We start from the raw sequence: 20,130 nt of genomic DNA on the forward strand, positions 1-20,130 counted from the left end.
TGGTCTTAAACACATGGATGATTTTTATGGGTGTCCTCTACCCTTTATGCATTGAGAAATGGCAACTGTGCCCTCCCTTCCATGTTTTTTACCGTGGGAACTCTAGCTATCACTTCCTGAGGCTAAATTGAAACAAGTTAACTGCTTCTATAGAAGCTACTCTTTGTCTTCGATTTCCTGTGTCCACCTTCTTTATTCTGCTTGGCAGATAATTCGGTTGGTGCTGAACTAAACAGTGAATTTAAAAGGAGAAATGGCTTCAACAGATGAAGAGAAAGCTGAGGTGCTGAATGAGTTCTTCACCTCGGTCTTCACTGGTGGCCAGGATTCTAGTCTTTTTCACGTCCCTAAGTCTTGCACCCCCATACCTCTATGTGGGGACCAAGGAGGTAAATCCCTCCCCACTGTAAGGGTTGAGCAAGTCCGAGAGTGCCTCCTTAGACTGAATGAGTATAAGTCTATGGGGCCAGATGGCGTGCATCCCAGGGTCCTGAAGGAGCTGGCTGAGGTGGTTGCTGAGCCGCTCTCCATCATATTTGAGAAGTCGTGGCTGTCAGGTAAGGTCCCGGACGATTGGAGGAAGGGTCACGTCACTCCAATTTACAAGAAGGGGAGCAGGGAGGACCCGGGTAACTACAGGCCGGTGAGTCTCACCTCCGTGCCTGGGAAGATTATGGAACAGATCCTCCTGGACAATATGCTTGATCACATAAAGAACGAGCACGTGATCCTAGATAGCCAGCATGGCTTCACCAGGGGAAGGTCATGCTTAACTAATCTTGTGGCCTTCTATGATGGAGTGACGGCATTGGTGGACGAAGGGAAGGCAACTGATGTCATTTACCTGGACCTGAGCAAGGCCTTTGACATGGTCCCCCATCACATCCTCATCTCCAAACTGGAGGGAAGTGGATTTGACGGGTGGACAACTAGATGGATAAGCAATTGGTTGAAAGGCCGCAGACAGAGGGTGGTGGTCAATGGCTCTATGTCCAGGTGGAGGCCGGTAATGAGCAGTGTCCCTCAAGGGTCTGTCTTGGGACCGGTGCTCTTTAACATCTTTATTAATGACATCGATGAGGGAATGGAGTGCACCCTCAGCAAGTTTGCTGATGACACCAAGCTGAGTGGTGCAGTCGATACGGTGGAGGGAATGGAGGCCATTCAGAGGGACCTTGACAGGCTGGAAAGCTGGGCTCGGGTGAACCTAATGAGGTTCAATAAGGCAAAGTGCAAGGTTTTGCACTTGGGCCGGAAGAACCCCAGGCACCTGTACAGGCTGGGGGGAGTTGTCCTTGAGAGCAGCTCGGCAGAGAAAGACCTAGGGGTCCTGATAGATGAGAAACTTAACATGAGCCAGCAGTGCGCTCTGGCAGCCCGGAAAGCAAATGGGATCCTGGGCTCCATCAGGAGAGGGGTGGTCAGCAGGGACAGGGAGGTGATTGTCCCTCTCTACTCTGCTCTTGTGAGGCCCCATCTGGAGTACTGTGTTCAGGTGTGGAGCCCTCAGTACAAAAAAGACATGGAGATTTTGGAAAGGGTCCAGAGGAGGGCCACGAAGATGATCAGGGGGCTGGAGCACCTCCCCTATGAGGACAGGCTGAGGGATTTGGGTTTGTTCAGCCTGGAGAAGAGAAGGTTGCGGGGCGACCTCATTGCAGCCTTTCAATATCTGAAGGGAACTTACTCCCAGGAGGGGAGTAAACTCTTCATAAGGGCTGATAATAGCAGGACACGGGGAAATGGTTTTAAGTTAAAAGAGGGAAGATTTAGGTTGGATGTTAGGGGGAAGTTTTTTACTAGGAGGGTGGTTAGGTCCTGGAACAGGCTGCCCAGGGATGTTGTTGATGCCCCGTCCTTGGAGGTGTTCAAGACCAGGTTGGACGAGGCTCTGGGCAACCTGATCTAGTAAAGGTGTATGTTTGGTGGCCCTGCTAGGCAGGGGGGTTGGAACTACATGATCCTTGAGGTCCCCTCCAACCCAGGTCATTCTGTGTGATTCTGTAAACAGTCATGAATAATACTTGAGAAGCTTGCAACACATGCTGCGCCTGTGGACCATTAAATAACTATGTCAAGATGTGTTTTACACTGTGTAACAGGCAAATAAATACAATTTCTCCCTTGATTTCATTGTATCTAGTACATGTTGAAAGGCTGGGTTGCATTGGATGCGGGATAGGACTAACGCAATATCTTGTTTAGATACTGCTTGTGTCTCAGTTACAGTGGTATCCCTTGTACCCGTGTGTAAAAATACAAGAGGGCAAAAAGCATGTTCAGTACAGTTAAAAGCAAAGTAGGGACCGGTGTGTGGCTCTTTGTGACCAGGCTGTATCTTGCCTGCCCACTGTGTGCTACTCTGCTTGTACAGATGGGGGCACCGCAAAATTCTGTTGTGTAAGTTACCAGCCTCATATCTCTTAGGAAGGGGAGACAGAGAGGGAATGTCTAACTGCCTTTGGTAAAACTGCAGCTGGGTCAAATGATGGATGTCCAGATGGGCCTTGAATATTTTTATAGAAGGAGACTCCTCAGCCCCTCTGGACAACCTGTTCCAGTGCTCTGTCACCCTTAGAGTAAAGAAGTTCTTCTGCATGTTAATGCAGAATTTCCTACATTCAGATTCTAGGCCGTTACTCCTTGTCCTATCACTACACACCACCGCCAGGAGCCTGGCCTCATCCATTTGCCACCCATCTCTCTTTAGATATTCATAAACACTGAACAAATCCCCTCGGTCTTCCCCAGGCTGAACAGTCCCAGGTTACTCAGCCTTTCCTCATACAGGAGATGCTCCGGGCCCTTCATCATCCTTGATGGCCTCCCACTCGGGCCCAGCCCTGTCAGCTCCCTCACTGCGTGGCAGGCCGCTCCGGCCGTGGGCAGCGCACACAAAGGTGCTCTCAGGCCTTCGTGTGCCTGCGGACCCCCGCCGGCTCCGGTGCCGTTGGCCGGCCCGGCTCCTTCCGCGCAGGGAGCTGCAGGGCTCCGGCTGCGGGTACTGCGCGGGAGCCGCGGCCCTCCCTCAGCTCGAACGCGGCGCTCAGTCCGCCGACGCTTTCTGCGAAACCCGACCAACGGCGCTGTAGGATCGCGCGGTTCCTAAACGTCGGAGGGGGGTTTATCGCCGGAGCTGCGCGGATCCCGCGGCCCCGCGGCTCAGGCTCGTCCGCGCCTGACGAGGAGGGCAGGGCCCGGCCGGCAGGGGGCGCTGCGGCGCCGAGCGGCGGCCGCTGGCGGCGGGGGCGGGCGAGGACGCCATTGCGTTGCTATGAGCTGTGCCCCCTGCGGCGGCGGCAGCGGCGGGCGCCGCTCCTCCCGCCGGCCGGCCGCTGCCCGCCCGCCTGCCTGGGCCGGGCTGTCCGGCGGCCTGCTGCCACTGCTGGGGCGGGGAGGATGAGCGCGGCGGGACCGCGCGGCAGCACCACGAGCAGCGGCAGCGACACCGCGAGCGGCAGCGGCAGCGGCCGGGCCTGAGCCGAGGAGCAGCGCGGGCAGCCCGGGCTGCGGAGCGGGGCATGGCGCTGCCGGGGGAGCGCGGCGCGGAGCCCCAGCCCGGCGCCTCCCGCCCCTCCGCCGCCGCCGCCGAGGAGGAGGACGGCGGGGCCGGCGGGCAGCCGGAGGCGCTGTCGCTGGAGGAGATCCTCCGGCTCTACAACCAGCCCATCAACGAGGAGCAGGCGTGGGCCGTCTGCTACCAGTGCTGCGCCTGGCTGCGGGCCCGCCGCCGGGAGAGCCCCGCGAGCAGGCTGGGGGCGGCCGCCCACCTCCGCGTGTGGCGGGACGGGGCCGTCACCCTGCAGCAGGCCGAGCCGCGCCGCGCGCCGCCCGCCGCAGGTAAGGCCGCGGGGACGGGGGTCCTGCCGGCGCGGTGCGTGCGGGGCCGGGGGCCGGGCTGCCTATAGATGCGGTTGCGCATAAAGCTTGCTTTCCGAAAAGAAAGTCGAGCTGGCCGGCGCAGGGGCGCAGCCTGCCGTCGTTCGGGAAGCGATCCGCCGGCGTTCACCGGCGCCGGCTTTCCCAGGATAGATAGAGGTGTCGGGGCTGCGGAGCGCAGTTCGCAAAATGGGAGCGTGTGAATTATGCTGGGTGTTGCTCGTTAATGGGGCCTTTTGATGGGGTGTCTGGCTGAAGTCTCTGCGGAGATTCACGGTAATCCGGTCTGGAGCCGGCGGTACGTGCGAACGTCAGAACGCAGGGAATGGAACGGGGGCCCTGATCTCCTGCCATGAGTTAAACGAGCCTGATAGTTGATTTCCATTTAAATGTGACCTGATGTGCTTTTTAGTTTAAAAACCAGGTTATTGTAATGTTAATAGAATGCCGGCCCAGCACCCAGAGGAGCTGGGGGATATCCAGCATGTCACAAGAACGCAAAGTACTGCGTGCTGCTTTACTTACAGTGCTCTGAGACGCTATCAGACTCCTCCTCTCTATTCAGCTGTAGGAAAAGCATTGGTTTAGTATGGGTTTGGTTTTTTTTTTTCCTTTCTCTCTTATTGCTTTTTCCTTGCTATTTGGCGACTCATTCAATTTGCTCTTACAGTACATGTTAATGGCCTGTAGGAAGGTGTTGGGTGCATCAGGGTGTGAAGTTCAGGCAGGAGGGTGCCTGCTGCCAGCTGTCCACTGCTGGGTGATCCCACTCCTGCCTGAATCTGCATGGCAGCAGCATTCCTCCTGGCGTGCTTCCCCCTTCTCCCCCGCATCTGTAGCTTTGAGCACATTGGGGCAATGCACTGCTCAGCCTTTGTGCTTGTACAAAGGATTCTGTGTGTTTGTAGGAGTAACTGTCAACAGCACAAAACCAGTGTGGTTCCGGTCAAGCGGCTTTTATTTGTTGGTTTGTGGAGCCTGTACAGGTTTCCATTGGAAACTATCCCTTGGACGATACAGTGAATGTTGATAATGTGTAATATTGACAAGCTGATAGCTAGTGTGCTTCTTTTTGGTATTTTTTGAGCTGCTCCATTTCGTTTCTTCACTGCTCCCTGCAGTGTCCTGAGGTGATGATTAGCAAGCGTTGTGACCCAATTTCAGCACAAGCCTCTCAAATGGATACTGTCTTTAACATTCGTGCCTTCTGCTTAGTTGCAACAAGAACGTAAGGAGCACTTCCCTGGTGCTATGACTGGCAAGCCCTACTACTGTCTGTCTGGACACATTAATTTTACTCATGAGATACAAATTAAAGTTTTCTTAAAGAGAAGTACTGATTATGTAGAATTCAGTGGTACATTTCCTAACCCATTTCTTGTGAATCAGTTTTCTGGTTAATGTGCAGTGCTTGAAAGTCCAACTAAAAATACCCAGAAAATGAATAAAATGTCCTTGAGGTAGGAAACAAAGATGAGTTTCACTGATATGGAGGGCAGGAGAACAGCCTTGATACTGAACCTCTGTCATTAGCCAAAACCAGAGAACAGTTTTCAAATCTTATTGATTTTACCAAGGGAGTCTGTTAATACTTGGCTATCTTATTATTTTTTAATCGATTAGTTTTTGGCTAACCAGAAGAAAAAAATAATTCAGAATGGAAGCATCACCCAATTGTTCATTTTCATCTGAGCATTCACGTTACCTGACTTGAATCCTCAGTGAGTGAGGATCAGGAAGGATTCCTCATCATTGTTTTCCTGCCTTTGTATCTTGAGCAAGAAGGGTTTGAGTGGCTGTGTCAGGAGATTAGTGGGAGCAGTAGGGGTTCTGTGGGTTAACGCTCCGAGCTGTGAAACTGTTTTGTTACTGCATAAAAAATGTATGACTGTAGGTTGGTGCATAGGTTTGGATGATTCACAGAATCCAATGTTGGCTGTTGGTTTCTGTGTCTGTGCACAAGAGAATCCTGTGTGGGCAAATAAAGGAGTCCCCAAAGAATGGCGCCTTTGGGTAGCGAACATTCGGGCTTTGTTCAGGGCTGCAGGGAACGATGTGATCAGTCACGCCTGTCAGCGGAGCTCAGGCTAATTTGAGAGCAAATGCGGCCGTGTCACAGAGTTTGCTTTAGGGACACTGATGAAGTGATGTTTTCACAGTGTGTTGCAACCCGTACCGTCTGTCAGATCTGGAGTGAGGAAAGGAACAAACCTGAACATGCAAAAAATGAGGAGTTCTCTGTGGTCATCTTCGTATGAATCATTGTAACTGTCTGACATCTCAATACCACAGAAATGTGGATTGCTTAGGAATGCCCCAGATGCAACTGGAGATAAAGCACAGAAAGTATTTTACCTAGTGCGCTTTTTTTTCTTCTGTGTTTTACTTGCAATTGTTACGAAGTGAACTCACGGTGGCATCTAGGAAAGTACCAGCTGCAATCAAAACCAACTTCAGAATGAGTTTAAATGTTTGATGTAAATGTGTGGTTTGACTCCCTCGTGTCCTCTCCTTGAGGAGCTGTGCTTACAAATGGTGGTGGTTGTTTTTCCTTCTACTCTAGGAGACAATTTTGGGGATGAACAAGCTTGGAGAAGCCAAGTTTCAGCTGCTGAGGCCTGCACACAGGCAGTGCTCCTCGGCCTTCCTCGCCGCATGTGATGGCGGCGGGCCTTGTCTGTGCCGTGCTTCAGCCCTGGAGGAGGAGGCACAGAGAGAGGCTGCTGCTGGCTTTGTCAGCGTTAAGTACCATGCAGGTTTTCTCTGGGACAGCTGCCAGGTGTTCAGAGCGAGGGTATGGGGCAGGGGCTATTCCTGCTTTGAACCAGAAAGATCACAGAGAAGCTGACTGCGTGGTGGCTTTCATGGGACTTGGAGAGCTCAGGGTGAGACATGCTAGAGAGGAATAGCTTACAGAGTGTTGGCAGTTTTAGTGATTTTCACATTCTTCTTTGTGTGCCCAGCTACTGGAAGGCAGGGTGGAAATTATAAGGCTAATAAATGCAAATTGGGCTTGTGTACATCAAGACATTCTCATCTACCAGTCTCTTGAAGAATGAGGAGGAAAAATATGCAGGCTTTTCAGAACAAAATGAATGTCCTGATTTTCCTTCTTTTTCGGTCAATCCTTTTGAAAGATAATAGATAGGAGTAGCTGTTGTTGCTATTTAAATTTCAAAATAAGTGCTGCTATGAATACTGCTGAGACAGATCCCACTTCTAGAATTAACAATTATGGTCTGAATCCAGAAGGGTATTCAGAAACATCTGTACTTAAAGATAGTAAGAGTCAATGGGTTAAACCTCACTGTCTCTTGCTAGAGTTTAAGGGTATGTATCTAGTTATGGCAGAAGTCAAACTAGGAAGAAAATGGCTCTAGACAGCAGAGAAGAACTTTGGTGGGTTAATGCTTCATCTCTGTTGCTTGCTGTGCTCATCAATAAAAGCTTTCTACCATTAGTATATTTTCTAGTGCATAACAGTAAGTGGAAGACTTCCAGTTGTGGCTTATGTTGAAGCACTGGGAGTTTGGGTGGGCTCTCTGTGAATGTAAGTGAGTTACCTTGTTGGAGAGAAAATAGCAGAAGGACTCCAGTGTAACGAAATAATGTCTGTGGTTTCAAATAACTAAATGCATTAATTCACATTTGAGATGCTTGCATAAAACAAGTGGAAGAAAGCTACCAACAGTGATAGGTGACCTCTGTTGCTAATTATCACATTTACATTTTTGCAAATCAGGCTGTGAAGGCATAGTAATTTGGTGTTGTCTGAAGTTTGCATTTGTGACTCCAAAGGAAGAGCAAGAAACTTTGAAGAGTTGTCAGCTTCAGATATTCATAATGACAATAAAAAGTAATGGGTAATGGAGTGCAGCTTCAGGGGCTGGCTGAAGGTGACACTTTACCAGGTACTAACTTGGTGAGGGATGATAGTTAGGAGTGGGTTAGCATGTTAAGGACTTTAAAAATGAGGGCAGTAGTTGTGATGGTGTGACAGATTAGCCTTTAATGGGGTGATTCAGGGCTGAGAATGGCATCAGGAAGCGGGGTTGACCCACAGCAGCATGATTAAGGAGCCTGACTGGAGCGTGGCTGTCCTTGTTGAGGTTGGGGCAGGTGGGCTGTGGTAAGGCAGGCAATGAGAGGATTAAAGATACGTAGCATCCTGGATTCCTCTTGACAATGAATGTATTATAGAAAAGTGAGAGAGCTTTTTCATCATCTCTATCAAAAGAAAGCTGCAAAAAACTTTTTGTTTCTGAATTAATTTATTAGATTACAGAGTTGGATCTGGTAAAGAGACAGAACAATTATTGTTCCATTCCTGATAAAACCTTAAGCTAGTTTGTGTGACGCATGTAGAGCTGTGAGCGTGCTATCGAATTTTATTGCTGTGCACTTTAAGAGCAACAAAAAGGTGAGTCAGTTTGTACAGTGTAAATACAAGGCTGCAGGTATAGCCGAAGTAGAGAAAAAGTGAGGGCTACTCATCTATTTGAGAGAGTTGATTAACAGCTGGTAAAAGCTCATAACTGGTACTAAATGCTGTAGTATCAGTTTAGGAAAGCTGTGGCCTGTTGAAAACTCCCACTGGTCTCAGTCAGCATTCTGTTGCAAGCACACATGCTGGTTGGACCAGCAAGTAAGTGGATAACTCCAGAAGGAATGAAAATAGAGTAACAGAACTTAAGGTAAAGAAAGCTTTTTGAGACATGTGAAGTCTGAGTGCATATTCAAGCATTTGGGGGGAAAGATTTATGTATGGACATGCCAGAGAAGAGTGAGTGCATTATCTTTACTTAAATATCTGCACAAGAGAATGATGGCTGTGAATAGAGCAGCACTTGGAGATGCACGCTGACCACAATATTTGTCTTAGAATAACAAAATTGACTTGATCCTTAGGTAGACTTAGAGGTTTGCTACAGGAGGTGAGCAGATGACTGTAGAAAGAATTGCCCAGTGACCAGAGCCAGTTTCCTTATGCAGAGTAGTAATGGGACAAAACAATGAATAAACATTGTATCATACCTTAGAGGGTAGCTTTAGCATAGTGGGTTTGTTCATTTGGCATTAAAGAATATTATTTGGAAATAATTTCCATTGCAAAATATAACCATGTAAAAGAACTGTCAGTCTTTACTGACGGGGGCTGGAACTCGATGATCCTTGGAGTCCCTTCCAACCCCAGCCATTTGACGATTCTATGATTACTTACGAATGTGCAAAATGAGGACTAACTTTAGTGAATCCAAGTTGAATGGAGAAACATGAAAGCATGATAAAAGATTGACACAATGGAGGAGATTTTTGGCCTATCCTCTCTAAAAATTTTCTTTATACTTTCTGAGAATTTTCTTTCCTTTGTCCTGTCCCAGTTTGAAAAGCGAGGCAGACCATTTCCAAATCATCAACTGGAGGCAGATACAGAAATCACGATGCAGATCCAAAAAGCCAGCTGCAAGGGTTTACCTCCTTTCTTGTCATCTTTAATTACACAGTTTAGAGGAGGAAGGTGCTAATCCTGAAGACCTAAGCATTTTTCTTAAAAATAGCTTCTCTGAGGGTCTCCAGTTAACTATCCTAATTCCAGTCTTCTTCCTGTTCTCAGTCTTCTTCACCTTCCACCTTGCAGCCTGGTGGTTCTTATAGCCTGTGCTTGACCTATAGTTTTCTTTGCCACTTTGACATTCTGCTTATGTGCTTTTGTTTTTACCCAAGATTTCTCTCTGTCTTTCCATTGTTCTTCATTTGTTTCTCCTGTAATATCCATCCTGTACAAGAAATCTGTCTCACTCCTGCTGCATCATTATTTTCCTCTCCATGTAATTATGAATCCATTTATTTACATGTTCCTTTTTTTGTGTTGCTTGATTGTCTTTGCTTTTTTCATTTTTCTTCCTTTCTTTTTTATTGGTACTAATCTTGTCTCTTGGGTTGAAAGTCTTGCCAGATTTGGTAGTGAATGCCACAGTTCCTGCAATCAGATGCTTAAATCAATCACAGAGTATCCCAGGTTGAAAGGGATCCATGTGGATTGTCAGTTCCAACCCTCAGCTCCACACAGCACCACCCAAACACCTACCTTATGTCTGAGAGCATTGCCCAAATGAGTCTGATGTTTTTCTCTAATGGAGTTTCTTCTTCTCTTAAGGGCAGGGAAAGGCCTACTATTACCGTAGGTACAGTGCCTCTTGAAGACTTGAAAGTCAGAAAGCAAATACAAATTAAACTTACTGAATGGGCAGTGCCTCTCTTTCCTGAGGGCACCCTGAGGTCAATTGTTGTGGAAGAGTAGGTTTGGATTGTAGGTAAAGAAGCACAGGAGTAGGCTGTGGAATCTAAATAGAATATTACTGTTAACACAAAATCACTTTCAGGCTTGTTACTATAGCATGCATCAGCTACACAGTTGTTGGAACATCAGTGCTGACAATCTTGATTCTGAAAGCAAGCAGCGCTTTCAGATCCATCAAGAGGATCTGGGGATGTTGAAGGCAGGCCAGGAAGGTGCTCTGAGGCTCTTATGCTGCTCGTAGTGGAAACAGGCAGCCCAGTGGCTGTGGTGTCAAATCACAAACATCGACTCAGTAGTTTAGGATTGCTTTGGACAGTGGAGTGCAGATTGTTTTGTACATCCTGCATGTGTAGCCTGTATCAGTCCATTTCAACATGCCAGATCATCTACTTCAACTTTAAAATGATGTCTTCAATGCAGGCTCCTTAGTATTGGCAGCAGTACATGATATGCTTGCTGTTTTGTTTTTAAATCTGTGGAGATCCTTAACTGTGATTTGCTCATCCTTGAAAGGCATGGCGATTACACTTGAGTGAAGCACGGGCTATTGATAAATTGTGTGCAGTCTTTTTTTAAACAGCATTCTGAGACATTATGTGAAAGTAATTATTTTTCCATGTCTAAATGGCAGCCCAAAGCTTCTGCCTTGAGGGATGAGTCAGAGTACCTTAGTGCTTGATGGAAGCTTGGCCCAACTCCACTTGCTGGGACTTGGAAATATGAATAATTTTCAAACAGGAATTCTGAGAAATGATAAATATTGCTCAGGGGTTTGTTGTTGTGTTGTTGTTGTTGTTATTATTTCATGATACATATGGGGCTCTTTGAAAACTGTTTTCAGACATACAAGAAACCTTCTATTTAAGCCTCTCTGCTTCTTGCAAAAAATGAGCAGTTTTTGCTTTTCACCAGTTTATGAGCGAAAGATCATGTGATTTCCCAAACTGTAGCCTGTTTGTAAGCTAAAGTTAACTTGATGGTTTAAATTATGCTGTTTGCTAGTAATGAATGCATTAGGGTTAGGTTTCTCTACTACTGGAAAGCTGTCATGGAAAAATGCTATTGAGATGCATATATTTTGGTGTTGAGAATGGTGAAATTGCTGCACATCTTAGAAGCTAGCTGAATGGCTGTACAGGGTGGAGAAGGATGGATGTAGGTAAAGAAGCAACAGCTGAAATGACTTTGTAAACCTTCCCTTAGTTACTGGATAAACACGTAAGGCTGCTTGCAGACAGGGACTGCAAACAGAGACAGTTTTATGACTTATAGGGAAGTATTTTTATTCCTCCCAGTGCAAATTAGGAAAGTGTGACCCTTAGGCTATGTTTAGAAGTTCCTGTTTTTTTTCAGTAATCTCAGCTGAAAAGAAGAAATTTCTGATCCTGGCTATTAGGAGTAAATTGGCTTGCATGGACCACACAAAAGCAAATTCATGTCAGTCTTGATAGATTCAAGTCAGTGTGTGTTTATTGGGCGAGCACTGTTAGTATCTGGGTCTTCAGTAACTTGGGACATTTCCAGAGGAGTGTGCCCGTAAGTCACTGCAAACAGGGTGGGGAAATCTGCTCAGCTTATAGCTGGAATCAGGGCTCAGAGGGGTAGGGAAGGGAGTAAGGAGGTAAGTCCATGATATTAAAATGGTGTACGTCAATCAGTTGTTTGCACCTGTCTCAAATACTGTCTGTAGTACATTTGAGCTGTTGTGAGACTTACTTGTTTCTCCCCCTTCCCTACCTGGAATATGGAATCCCATGTTAAAAAAACAATCTTGCCGTTTTTAAGCGCTGGTAGAAACATAACTCTTTGGTGGTGTTACCCAGTTTGCACGTAATGAGAGTGAAAAATTCAGCTTAATATGTTCTCTACATTAGTTACAGTTAATAATAAATATTGGCTCTGAATGCAGTAGTTAATCACAGAATCACAGAATCGTGGGGGTTGGAAGGGACCTCCAGAGATCATCAAGTCCAACCCCCCTGCCAAAGCAGGATCCCTGCACCAGGTCGCACAGGTAGGCGTCCAGGCAGGTCTTGAATATCTCCAGAGAAGGAGACTCCACAACCTCCCTGGGCAGCCTGTTCCAGTGCTCCGTCACCCTCACCGTAAAGAAGTTCTTGCGCACATTTGTGCGGAACTTCCTATGCTTCAGTTTTCAGCCATTTCCCCTTGTCCTGTCTCCACATACCGCTGAAAACAGTCTGGCCTTCACCACTCTACCCCCAAACCTTAGATATTTACAGACCTGGATCAGGTCTCCTCTCAGCCTTCTCTTCTCAAGGCTAAACAGACCTAGCTCAATTTTGATAGCAAATCAAATTATAGGAAATAAGGCAAGTTTCTGAAGCTCGGGTGTGTTCATAAAAGTTTATCAAAGATTTATCAAAGGTGCTGTGAGATGAATTTCTTGCTATTCCTTTGTAAATGCAATTTTTACACTGTTTCTTTTGGTCTGGGCTGATGAATTTGCTTTGTACTTCAGGATTTGGTTAAGACTTCAGTTCAAAGGCTCTTTTAGGACCTCAGAATGGCTTTGAAGTGTAGCGATGGGTGCTTTGTGTCTGTGCTACTGAGAGGATCTGGTGGTGTTTGACTCCTCTTCTACCAGGCTACAGGAGATGCAACTTGAAATAGTTTATTGGTGGTTACACGTTCTAGAGGACTGCTATGCCATTGCATGGTTAGAGTTTTAAAATTGCTATCTTTTCCCCCTGTTTGGACTACATTTCTGAGAATTGCTCTTGTATTGCCTTGTATGGTGGATTCATGTTGTTTTGGTCAGTGGTCTTTCAGATTTCACAGAATTAGCCCCCAGTATTCATAACTCTGCTAGTAGTCGTGGGATACTAAAAAGTTTAGTGAATTTCCTCCAATTATAATTTAAAATAATAACACAAGTCTTACCATTTTGAAAGCCAAAATGGTTCTTCTATGGATCTTGACATGAACGAACCAGAATCGCCAGTCCTTTTGAGAAGAGGATGCAAAACGCATTTAAAAGCCGCCCTTTTAAGTCACTTTGTTGTGCTTCATTATGAAGAGTGTTCAGTGTTCAGCTTACACTGGCGAGAGTTCAAAACGAAGGCAAACAGCTTTCCCTCCACATGTTAGGTGTTCCCTATATCATTCAAGACGTGTTTAACCTTTAGTTTCAAAGGCAAGGTGACTAGTGCAATATGAAAAATTAATCTGTTTCTATGTGGGTGACTTCCCTAGCGCTGTCAGTTTTGCATGCCATTCAGATTTTGTTTATTAAGCCAGCGTGATCGTTCCTCAGTGCTAACATTATGCTAACCACTTGCTTGAGCTTCCTGAGCTCACCAGGCAATCTGATAAAAGCAACATTCCTAGTCAGGGCTACTAATTGCAGGCACTTCTTGGCCACTCCATTCAGGCCTTTGGTTCCCTGGGCGTGCTCAGCAGCCATCACCCAGAGCAGACACTTCTGGCCAACACGTGCAGGCCTGAGTTCTGAACAGGTGGGGATGCAGAATCATGTCCCATGCTCCCAGGCTGAAAGCTGTCAGGCCCAGCACTGCAGATGTAGCAGTGCAAATGCAACACTACCCCAGAAAAGACTAAAGAAGCGAAATTAAATGTCTGCGTGTTTTGAAATTAAAGTTTTGGGTAGTTCCCCTTTGAAATGGAGATACTTCTGTGAAATATTTTCTTGATTATTGTTTTCCAGCAGAAGATCATCCTGCTGGAATTATTTTGCACTGCTCTGGGAATGAATTATTAATATGAAATGGTAATCTTGCTGCTGAAATGGTACTTGATGAAAAATTTCTGTCCTATTTTTTATAATCTGTCAAGCCACTCGCACTTTTATACCAAAGCATTTTGACTTTGAGAAAATTGAGATTTTCAATCTGAAACAGTTGAGAAACTTAATTTTTTTGTATCATATACATTCAAAAGTGATGTTTTGGAGATGCAAAAATTGAGAAGGGGGACTTACAAAAATATTACAGTAATATTTCTACTTTAGTTTTCTTGAGGTTGGTGTTGTTGTTCAACTCTTTGATATCCTGTATCAATTCATTTGATACTATCAAATGAAACAGAGACTTTTTCCTTGGTGCAAATTAATTATATTTTTTTTCTCTTGAAATAATTATTTGTGTCTACTTAATTGAAGCCAACATGTTTGCATGTTCCCTTCATGGCTGAGCATCATTCATACAATTTAAATAATGAAGCCAAACATTAAAGACAGATCATAAAAGGGAGAGTTATGATCAAACAAAGAGTGCAGGATCTTTTTGTTGTTAACTCTGTGATGCATGTGTAATGCCAATATTACTGAAATGTGTGATAGAAGCAAGGCAGAGAACCATGCTTTTTGCCCATTGACTTAATCTGAAAACTTTTTTTTTTTTCTTACAGATAAATCGGAGCATTTACACTGCACAGAAATGGAGGTAAGAAAAGTATTTGTGTTCTCTGACGGTGCTAACTTAGCTCAGAGCTTTTTCATTATCATATGGTGTAAATGTGGAATGTTTTCAATGGGAAGTCTTACTGTGAAATGTGTATAGTACTTATTACTTATTAACAAGTGCATAAATGTGTCTTAACATGAGACACTGGGTCTCGTGCTAAGATACAGAGGAAATAAAGTCCATGCAGTTTTCAATAAGCAGGGCTGGAGATACGATATAAACTTATTTGTTGTCATTTCTTCTAAGTATGAATCCTAGCAGAATATTTTGTTTTAGATAATTTCTCTTGGATAAATTCTCATGATGTAGTTACTTTAGAAACAACTGGTAGATTGTGGAATAAATACTAAGTGTTTACAGAATAGGTTGATGTTATTTGACAACCCAAGAACTTGGATAGAAGCAGAGAAGACAAGTGATCTCCAGATTGTTTGTCTGCTTAAAGCTGTGATTTCCTGTGTTTTTAATATTTCTTTTCATTTAGAATTGGCAATAAGGGGCCTAAGAAATACTGTATGATGTCTTGCTGGGCTAGCAATAGAAAGACAAAACCAGTTAAAACTGTTTGCTTTGTATCTTGACCATGAATTGACACTGTATCTTTGTTACCAAGCTGTGATGAGGGTTAAAAGAATGCTCAAGCTATCATTATGTCAGATTCATAGATTTAATCCAAAGCTTGAATGAAAACTAAGCAGACCTTCTAGTTCAACAGGATGTCAACTCATAGTTGTTTATTGTGATACAGAGTAAGTCATATAATCTACTCCTTAAATGAACTTTTCCAGCAGTAAGCACAACTATCTGTATCCTTTGCAGGGCAGTCTGTTCTCATTGCCTTTGAACTTTCTTTCAAGTGTAAAACTGAGTTTTTACTTCAGCTGCTCAATCAGTACCTCAGGCTTAGCCTGGAGATAGCGTCAGTGCAAGCATCCTAATTGGTGGGCTGTCTGTTTTCTCATCAATAATATATGTGAAGGTGACAAATGGCTGTTGCCATAAGGTTTATATTTAGATAAAACTGTGTATGGAAATGGCTGGTTTAAAAGTAAAATGAAAAGCCAGCTAATTCATGGGAAGGTTCTTTCTGCAGGACACAGGGTAAGGAGTAATTCCTGACAGAAACAAGTACAGACATTGAAAGTCAACATGTTTCTGTTTATATAGTTCAAATTAAGCAAATGCATTCTGTTCTTATTCCAGAATTTGCAGAAGCTTGGTTCATGAGTCTAGTACCTCACTTAGAAATGATGATCTATTGTGTCACTTGCTTTGCATACTAAATACTGTTTACAATTTTGCTTTGTGTTTTTTAACAGAAGATAATGGAAGATCCTAATGGTAAAAATGGAGGTGATGATAATAAGCCTCTGTTGAAATATTTGTAAGGGAACATTAAAAAAAAAATCCATTTTGGGAAAATAAAAATGCTTTTGTTTCAAAAGAGATTGTTGAGACTCAGTTGGATATAATCTAGTTCATTATCTTCAGTGGAGAAAGAGCTTTCGAATTTTAGTATTTTTTAAAAATTACTTTTGACAATGGTTAGAAAGGAAAAACTTCAGCGAGTCAGAATTTGCCTTGGGACAAATACACCACTTTAAATTGTCTCTAATAATCACTTTGACCATGATCATATTGACTCTTCTGTTTGTCAGTTTGAAGGAGACAGCGAAGGAGTCAGTGGCTCCTTCCTCCTCCAAAGTCCCCGAGGGGCTGCAGCTTTAGACTTGGTCAGGATGATGTTGGTGTTTTTCAGAACCAGGAATTCAGCAGAGAGAGCATATTGCACTTTTTAGATTCCTGTGGTCTAATTGAATGTATTAGAGTTTGTGGAAAACTTCTTAAAAAAATGTAGCTAATAATAATCACAACTGGTTTTTTGCAGAACATGTAAACTATCCTGAATCGTTACTCCATTTATTTCCAGCTATGTGTGAAATTCAGGGTCCAGTTGCCATAGCTGTAGTGGGAAGTAAGGAATCAGGTGACCTTATTTAATGTGCGTCTGCCTGTGACTCTGTATGTGATGATAGCTCTGCTTTGTTGTCTCAACCAAGGTGGTGAAGATTATATAAAATATGCCAGCCTCATTTGTAAACATGCAGTGCTCATATAGAAAGCATTCTGTGAATGTGAGTGACTCATATGTAGGAGAGGTTAATTGCCAGGTATTGGAGAAGACCCACCTAATATCATAGGCTTGTTGTGTGAATTAAGTGGTGTGTATGCTGGTATAAAAATACACGCAAACTCTCTCATTTGTTTAAAAGTCAGGAATTAATGAAATAACCTGTCCCAAACAATGGTGAATAAATTACTTGTTCAACATCATCCAGTTCATGTCAAATCACAGAGTGAATCAATTGTTGCAATGTTTTGAGGAGCCTTTTGTGTGCTGTGTCTGCAAGCTATTGGTTATATGTATTTCATATAATTATTACAGTCTTAACGTGCATTGAAAATTATGGTTATTTCAATACAAATAAATACTTGTTATTTATTGTGTTGAGTCAAACAGAAGATCAGCCACCTCTCTCATGCTAATGGAGATGAGATCTTGCACTTAATAGCACAAAGTGGTAGGATTTGAAAAGCTGTGTAATAATTTTGTATTAAAAACAATGCCATGCCTACATTCAAGTGTGTCATATGCTCAAAATTCAACCAGTATTAAATGGGTTTATTTACTGTACACAAATAGCTAGGATTTTTTTTTTAATCTCTGGATGTACAGTAGAGTTGCATCCTGATGGAGGAGCAGTTGCAGCAGTGAAGAATCACTGGTACATGCAGTGGTGGTGGTTAGTTCTACTTCCAAAGCTCTGTTCTTATGGTGACAAAGGAAATGTCATTGTGAGGACAGGCAGAAATGTTTTTATGAGAGTAATTTCCCTTAGTAAAAATGTGACTGACTGTTGTTGGCAAAACTCCCTGTGAATGATTGGGTACAAGTCTGGTAATTCCATGAAAGCTGGTGGATTATTGTGCTGTTAAGAGGAGAATTAACAGGGATCCAGGGTGGCCTCTTGGAAATCAAAGCAGAGTCATGCATCTTTTCTGGAGGGCATTAAGCTGTGCTGGAACATTAGGTGCTGGTGGTCATGAGTGAAGTGCTCATCACCTGTTAATGGCATTACCTCAGGAGGTGCTGTATGTCCAGCCTGTGAGGGACCTGGTGCTTTAGATACCTGAGAGCCCATTACGATGTTCCTTGATGTGGCTGTTCTGCGGCAGGCACTCATCTGTCCCCATGATTTGCCTGAATCGCTTCAATAGTCACAACAAAACAAGAGACACTTGATTATATAGAAAATACAAGCACAAAGGTAGAATTTAGATTTTGGTCTTCTGTGTTTTGTAATGAGCTGCTTTTTCAAGAGGAGCTCAGTCTTCTGTGACTCATATAAACATCAGGAGAGGGTTGATCTTGAAGGAAAGTGGATTTCTGTTGTTTACTTGCTTTAAGCTTGGCACATCGCCCTTTTCATTCAACGATTTCATTAAGAATACACAGTGAATTATTGGGCTGGAGAACTAATAATGTATTTGACTAAGCTGATTTAGAGATAGACCAATCCTGCCATCTGTCCAGGGTCCCTGTAAGAGAAATCAAGTGCTCTTTGTAAAGGCTTTTTGATTTTGCAGCATGATATGATGTGCCTTTAATAATCTTGCACCCCAAAGTCTCATGGGATTTGTGATGAAACCTTTCTATCAGCTGGGTAAGAGCAGAGAGACAAAAATTCAGCCCTAGTTTGCTGACAGAAGTTCAGGTAATGGCTGGAGGAAAAATAGGTCTCGCAGTGAATTTGATCCCTCTGAGAGAAGTTTTGCCTGTGAAAAGCAGAAATAGCTGAACATGGAGCAGTAAGTTAGGTGTTACGGTGTTTCTGTTAAATCTCAAATCACAAAAACGTTCCTTCTGTAGTTAATACGTGAAGCCATTCACATTACCCAGTTGTATCACAAATTGAAATATGGGAATGAAAGCTCACCAAGTTAGTTTATGTTACTCAGAAAGGGATCTCAGTGTGGGAAGAATAAGGTTATTTGTACTGGTCCTCAGTTTCTGCAAAGCCCTTTTTCTTTCAGCTCTATTGTTCTACCATTTGATATCTATCATACTAATGATATGCTGTCATATCTATAGTTGCTGCCATGTATATTGATTGATGTGATAGCTATCATGTTAATCAGCTATCAAGGTGCTATTCTTTAGTGCCAGTGGACATGTTTGCCTCCTCGTACAGACCAAAAGAATAATGTGATTACTTGGTCAAGCTGCAGGAAAAGCTTAAGCTTTAGCTGTTGGTTGTGTGCCTGCAATTGAGTAGTCTCTTGCATTGTCCTTTTGTTTTGCGTATAATAAAACTTCAGTATATCATTGTGAAATTAAAAATGCAAATTTTCAGAAATTTCATTTTTGTTTGTTAGTACAAAAAAAAAAAATAAAATTAAGCAACAAAAATTCTGACTACGTTCCTTGTCAACTAAATCCTTCAGAGGCTTCTGAGATAATATGGTGCTAATTTCTAAGAGTGTGCTAGTTATGAGTTTTCTGATAGAGAAGCTGTGTTTTCAGAATGTGTCAATTCTGATATATATTAGGTTGATGAAGCAAGCAAGTTGTGCTGGCTGCAGATATGGCAGTACCGCAGTTTTAAAGACGGTTAATATACTACATGTTCTGCCACTGGTTACTATAGAAAAGAAAAAATGATTGGTCCTAACACATAGATTTCAGAGCACTGGGGCAAGGTCCAAATAAAATATTTAATAATACAAAAGTAATCCTAACAAAGGGTGAAATTTCTGAGCTTGAATAGAAGCCAAATAATAATTCTAAGTGTAATTTAATGGAGGCTGCTCTTATCCTTTCTTTCCTGTATGGATTTGGCCTAAGGCAATTCTGAAACTAAATAAAATACATCTCTGCAGTTCAGTAGGTTCAGCAGTAAGCTTGACCTATTGGGATGGTGTGGACAACAAATACAACAAAATAAAACCCTTTTGTTCTTAGGTACCTCAATCACACATTCACTACTCTGCATCTGCAATATGCAGAAGATTTACAGACTAAGAAGAAAAGTACATAAAATGTAGATGAAATGACACAGACAAAAAGCACCCAAAGAAGCTGATTTGGAGAGTATGGTGCTCAAATAATTGTGCCTTTATCACTTGTTTCTAACTTAGCTATTTTCTATTTAGTTAATATCAGAAAAAAGCTTTTGTATCCCACAGGAGTCCAGTGGAAGACAGCATACTTGGTTTGTAATTTATAAGGTGTGTACATTTGTTCTTAATGCTTCTCTCTTGTTCAGGTTACAACCTAGAAGCCCAGTGAGTATTACTGTTACTCTGCAAATCCATGTGAATCCATGGCCTCATAACCAGTTGTAAAATACTTTTATCATCTCTCATCTTTTATATTAGTTTTCAGGTTGCTAAAATGTAAAGAAGAAATGAGACAATTTGAAAGGAAAAATAAAAGGAAAAATT

General features: G+C 43.5%; 1 protein-coding gene across 4 annotated transcripts in view; it reads left to right on the forward strand.

Annotated features, from left to right (window-relative positions):
* Window positions 1–3,310: 3,310 nt before the first annotated feature.
* SPIRE1 (spire type actin nucleation factor 1) overlaps window positions 3,311–20,130 on the forward strand; it is a 125,120-nt gene continuing 108,300 nt past the window's right edge. Inside the window, exons 1-2 of one of the 4 annotated variants that reach the window (XM_090137348.1) lie at window positions 3,311–3,840; window positions 14,570–14,604. In XM_090137348.1, coding sequence (XP_089993474.1) covers window positions 3,522–3,840; window positions 14,570–14,604 — 354 coding nt within the window. In that variant the 5' untranslated portion in view covers window positions 3,311–3,521. The remainder of the gene's footprint in view (window positions 3,841–14,569; window positions 14,605–20,130) is intronic. The other 3 variants (XM_090137349.1, XM_090137347.1, XM_031588988.2) reach the window with 3 other exon arrangements.

Source organism: Phasianus colchicus, chromosome 3 (genome assembly GCF_987193195.1).
Source record: "Phasianus colchicus chromosome 3, bPhaCol1.hap1.1, whole genome shotgun sequence".
Classification (NCBI taxonomy): domain Eukaryota; kingdom Metazoa; phylum Chordata; class Aves; order Galliformes; family Phasianidae; genus Phasianus; species Phasianus colchicus.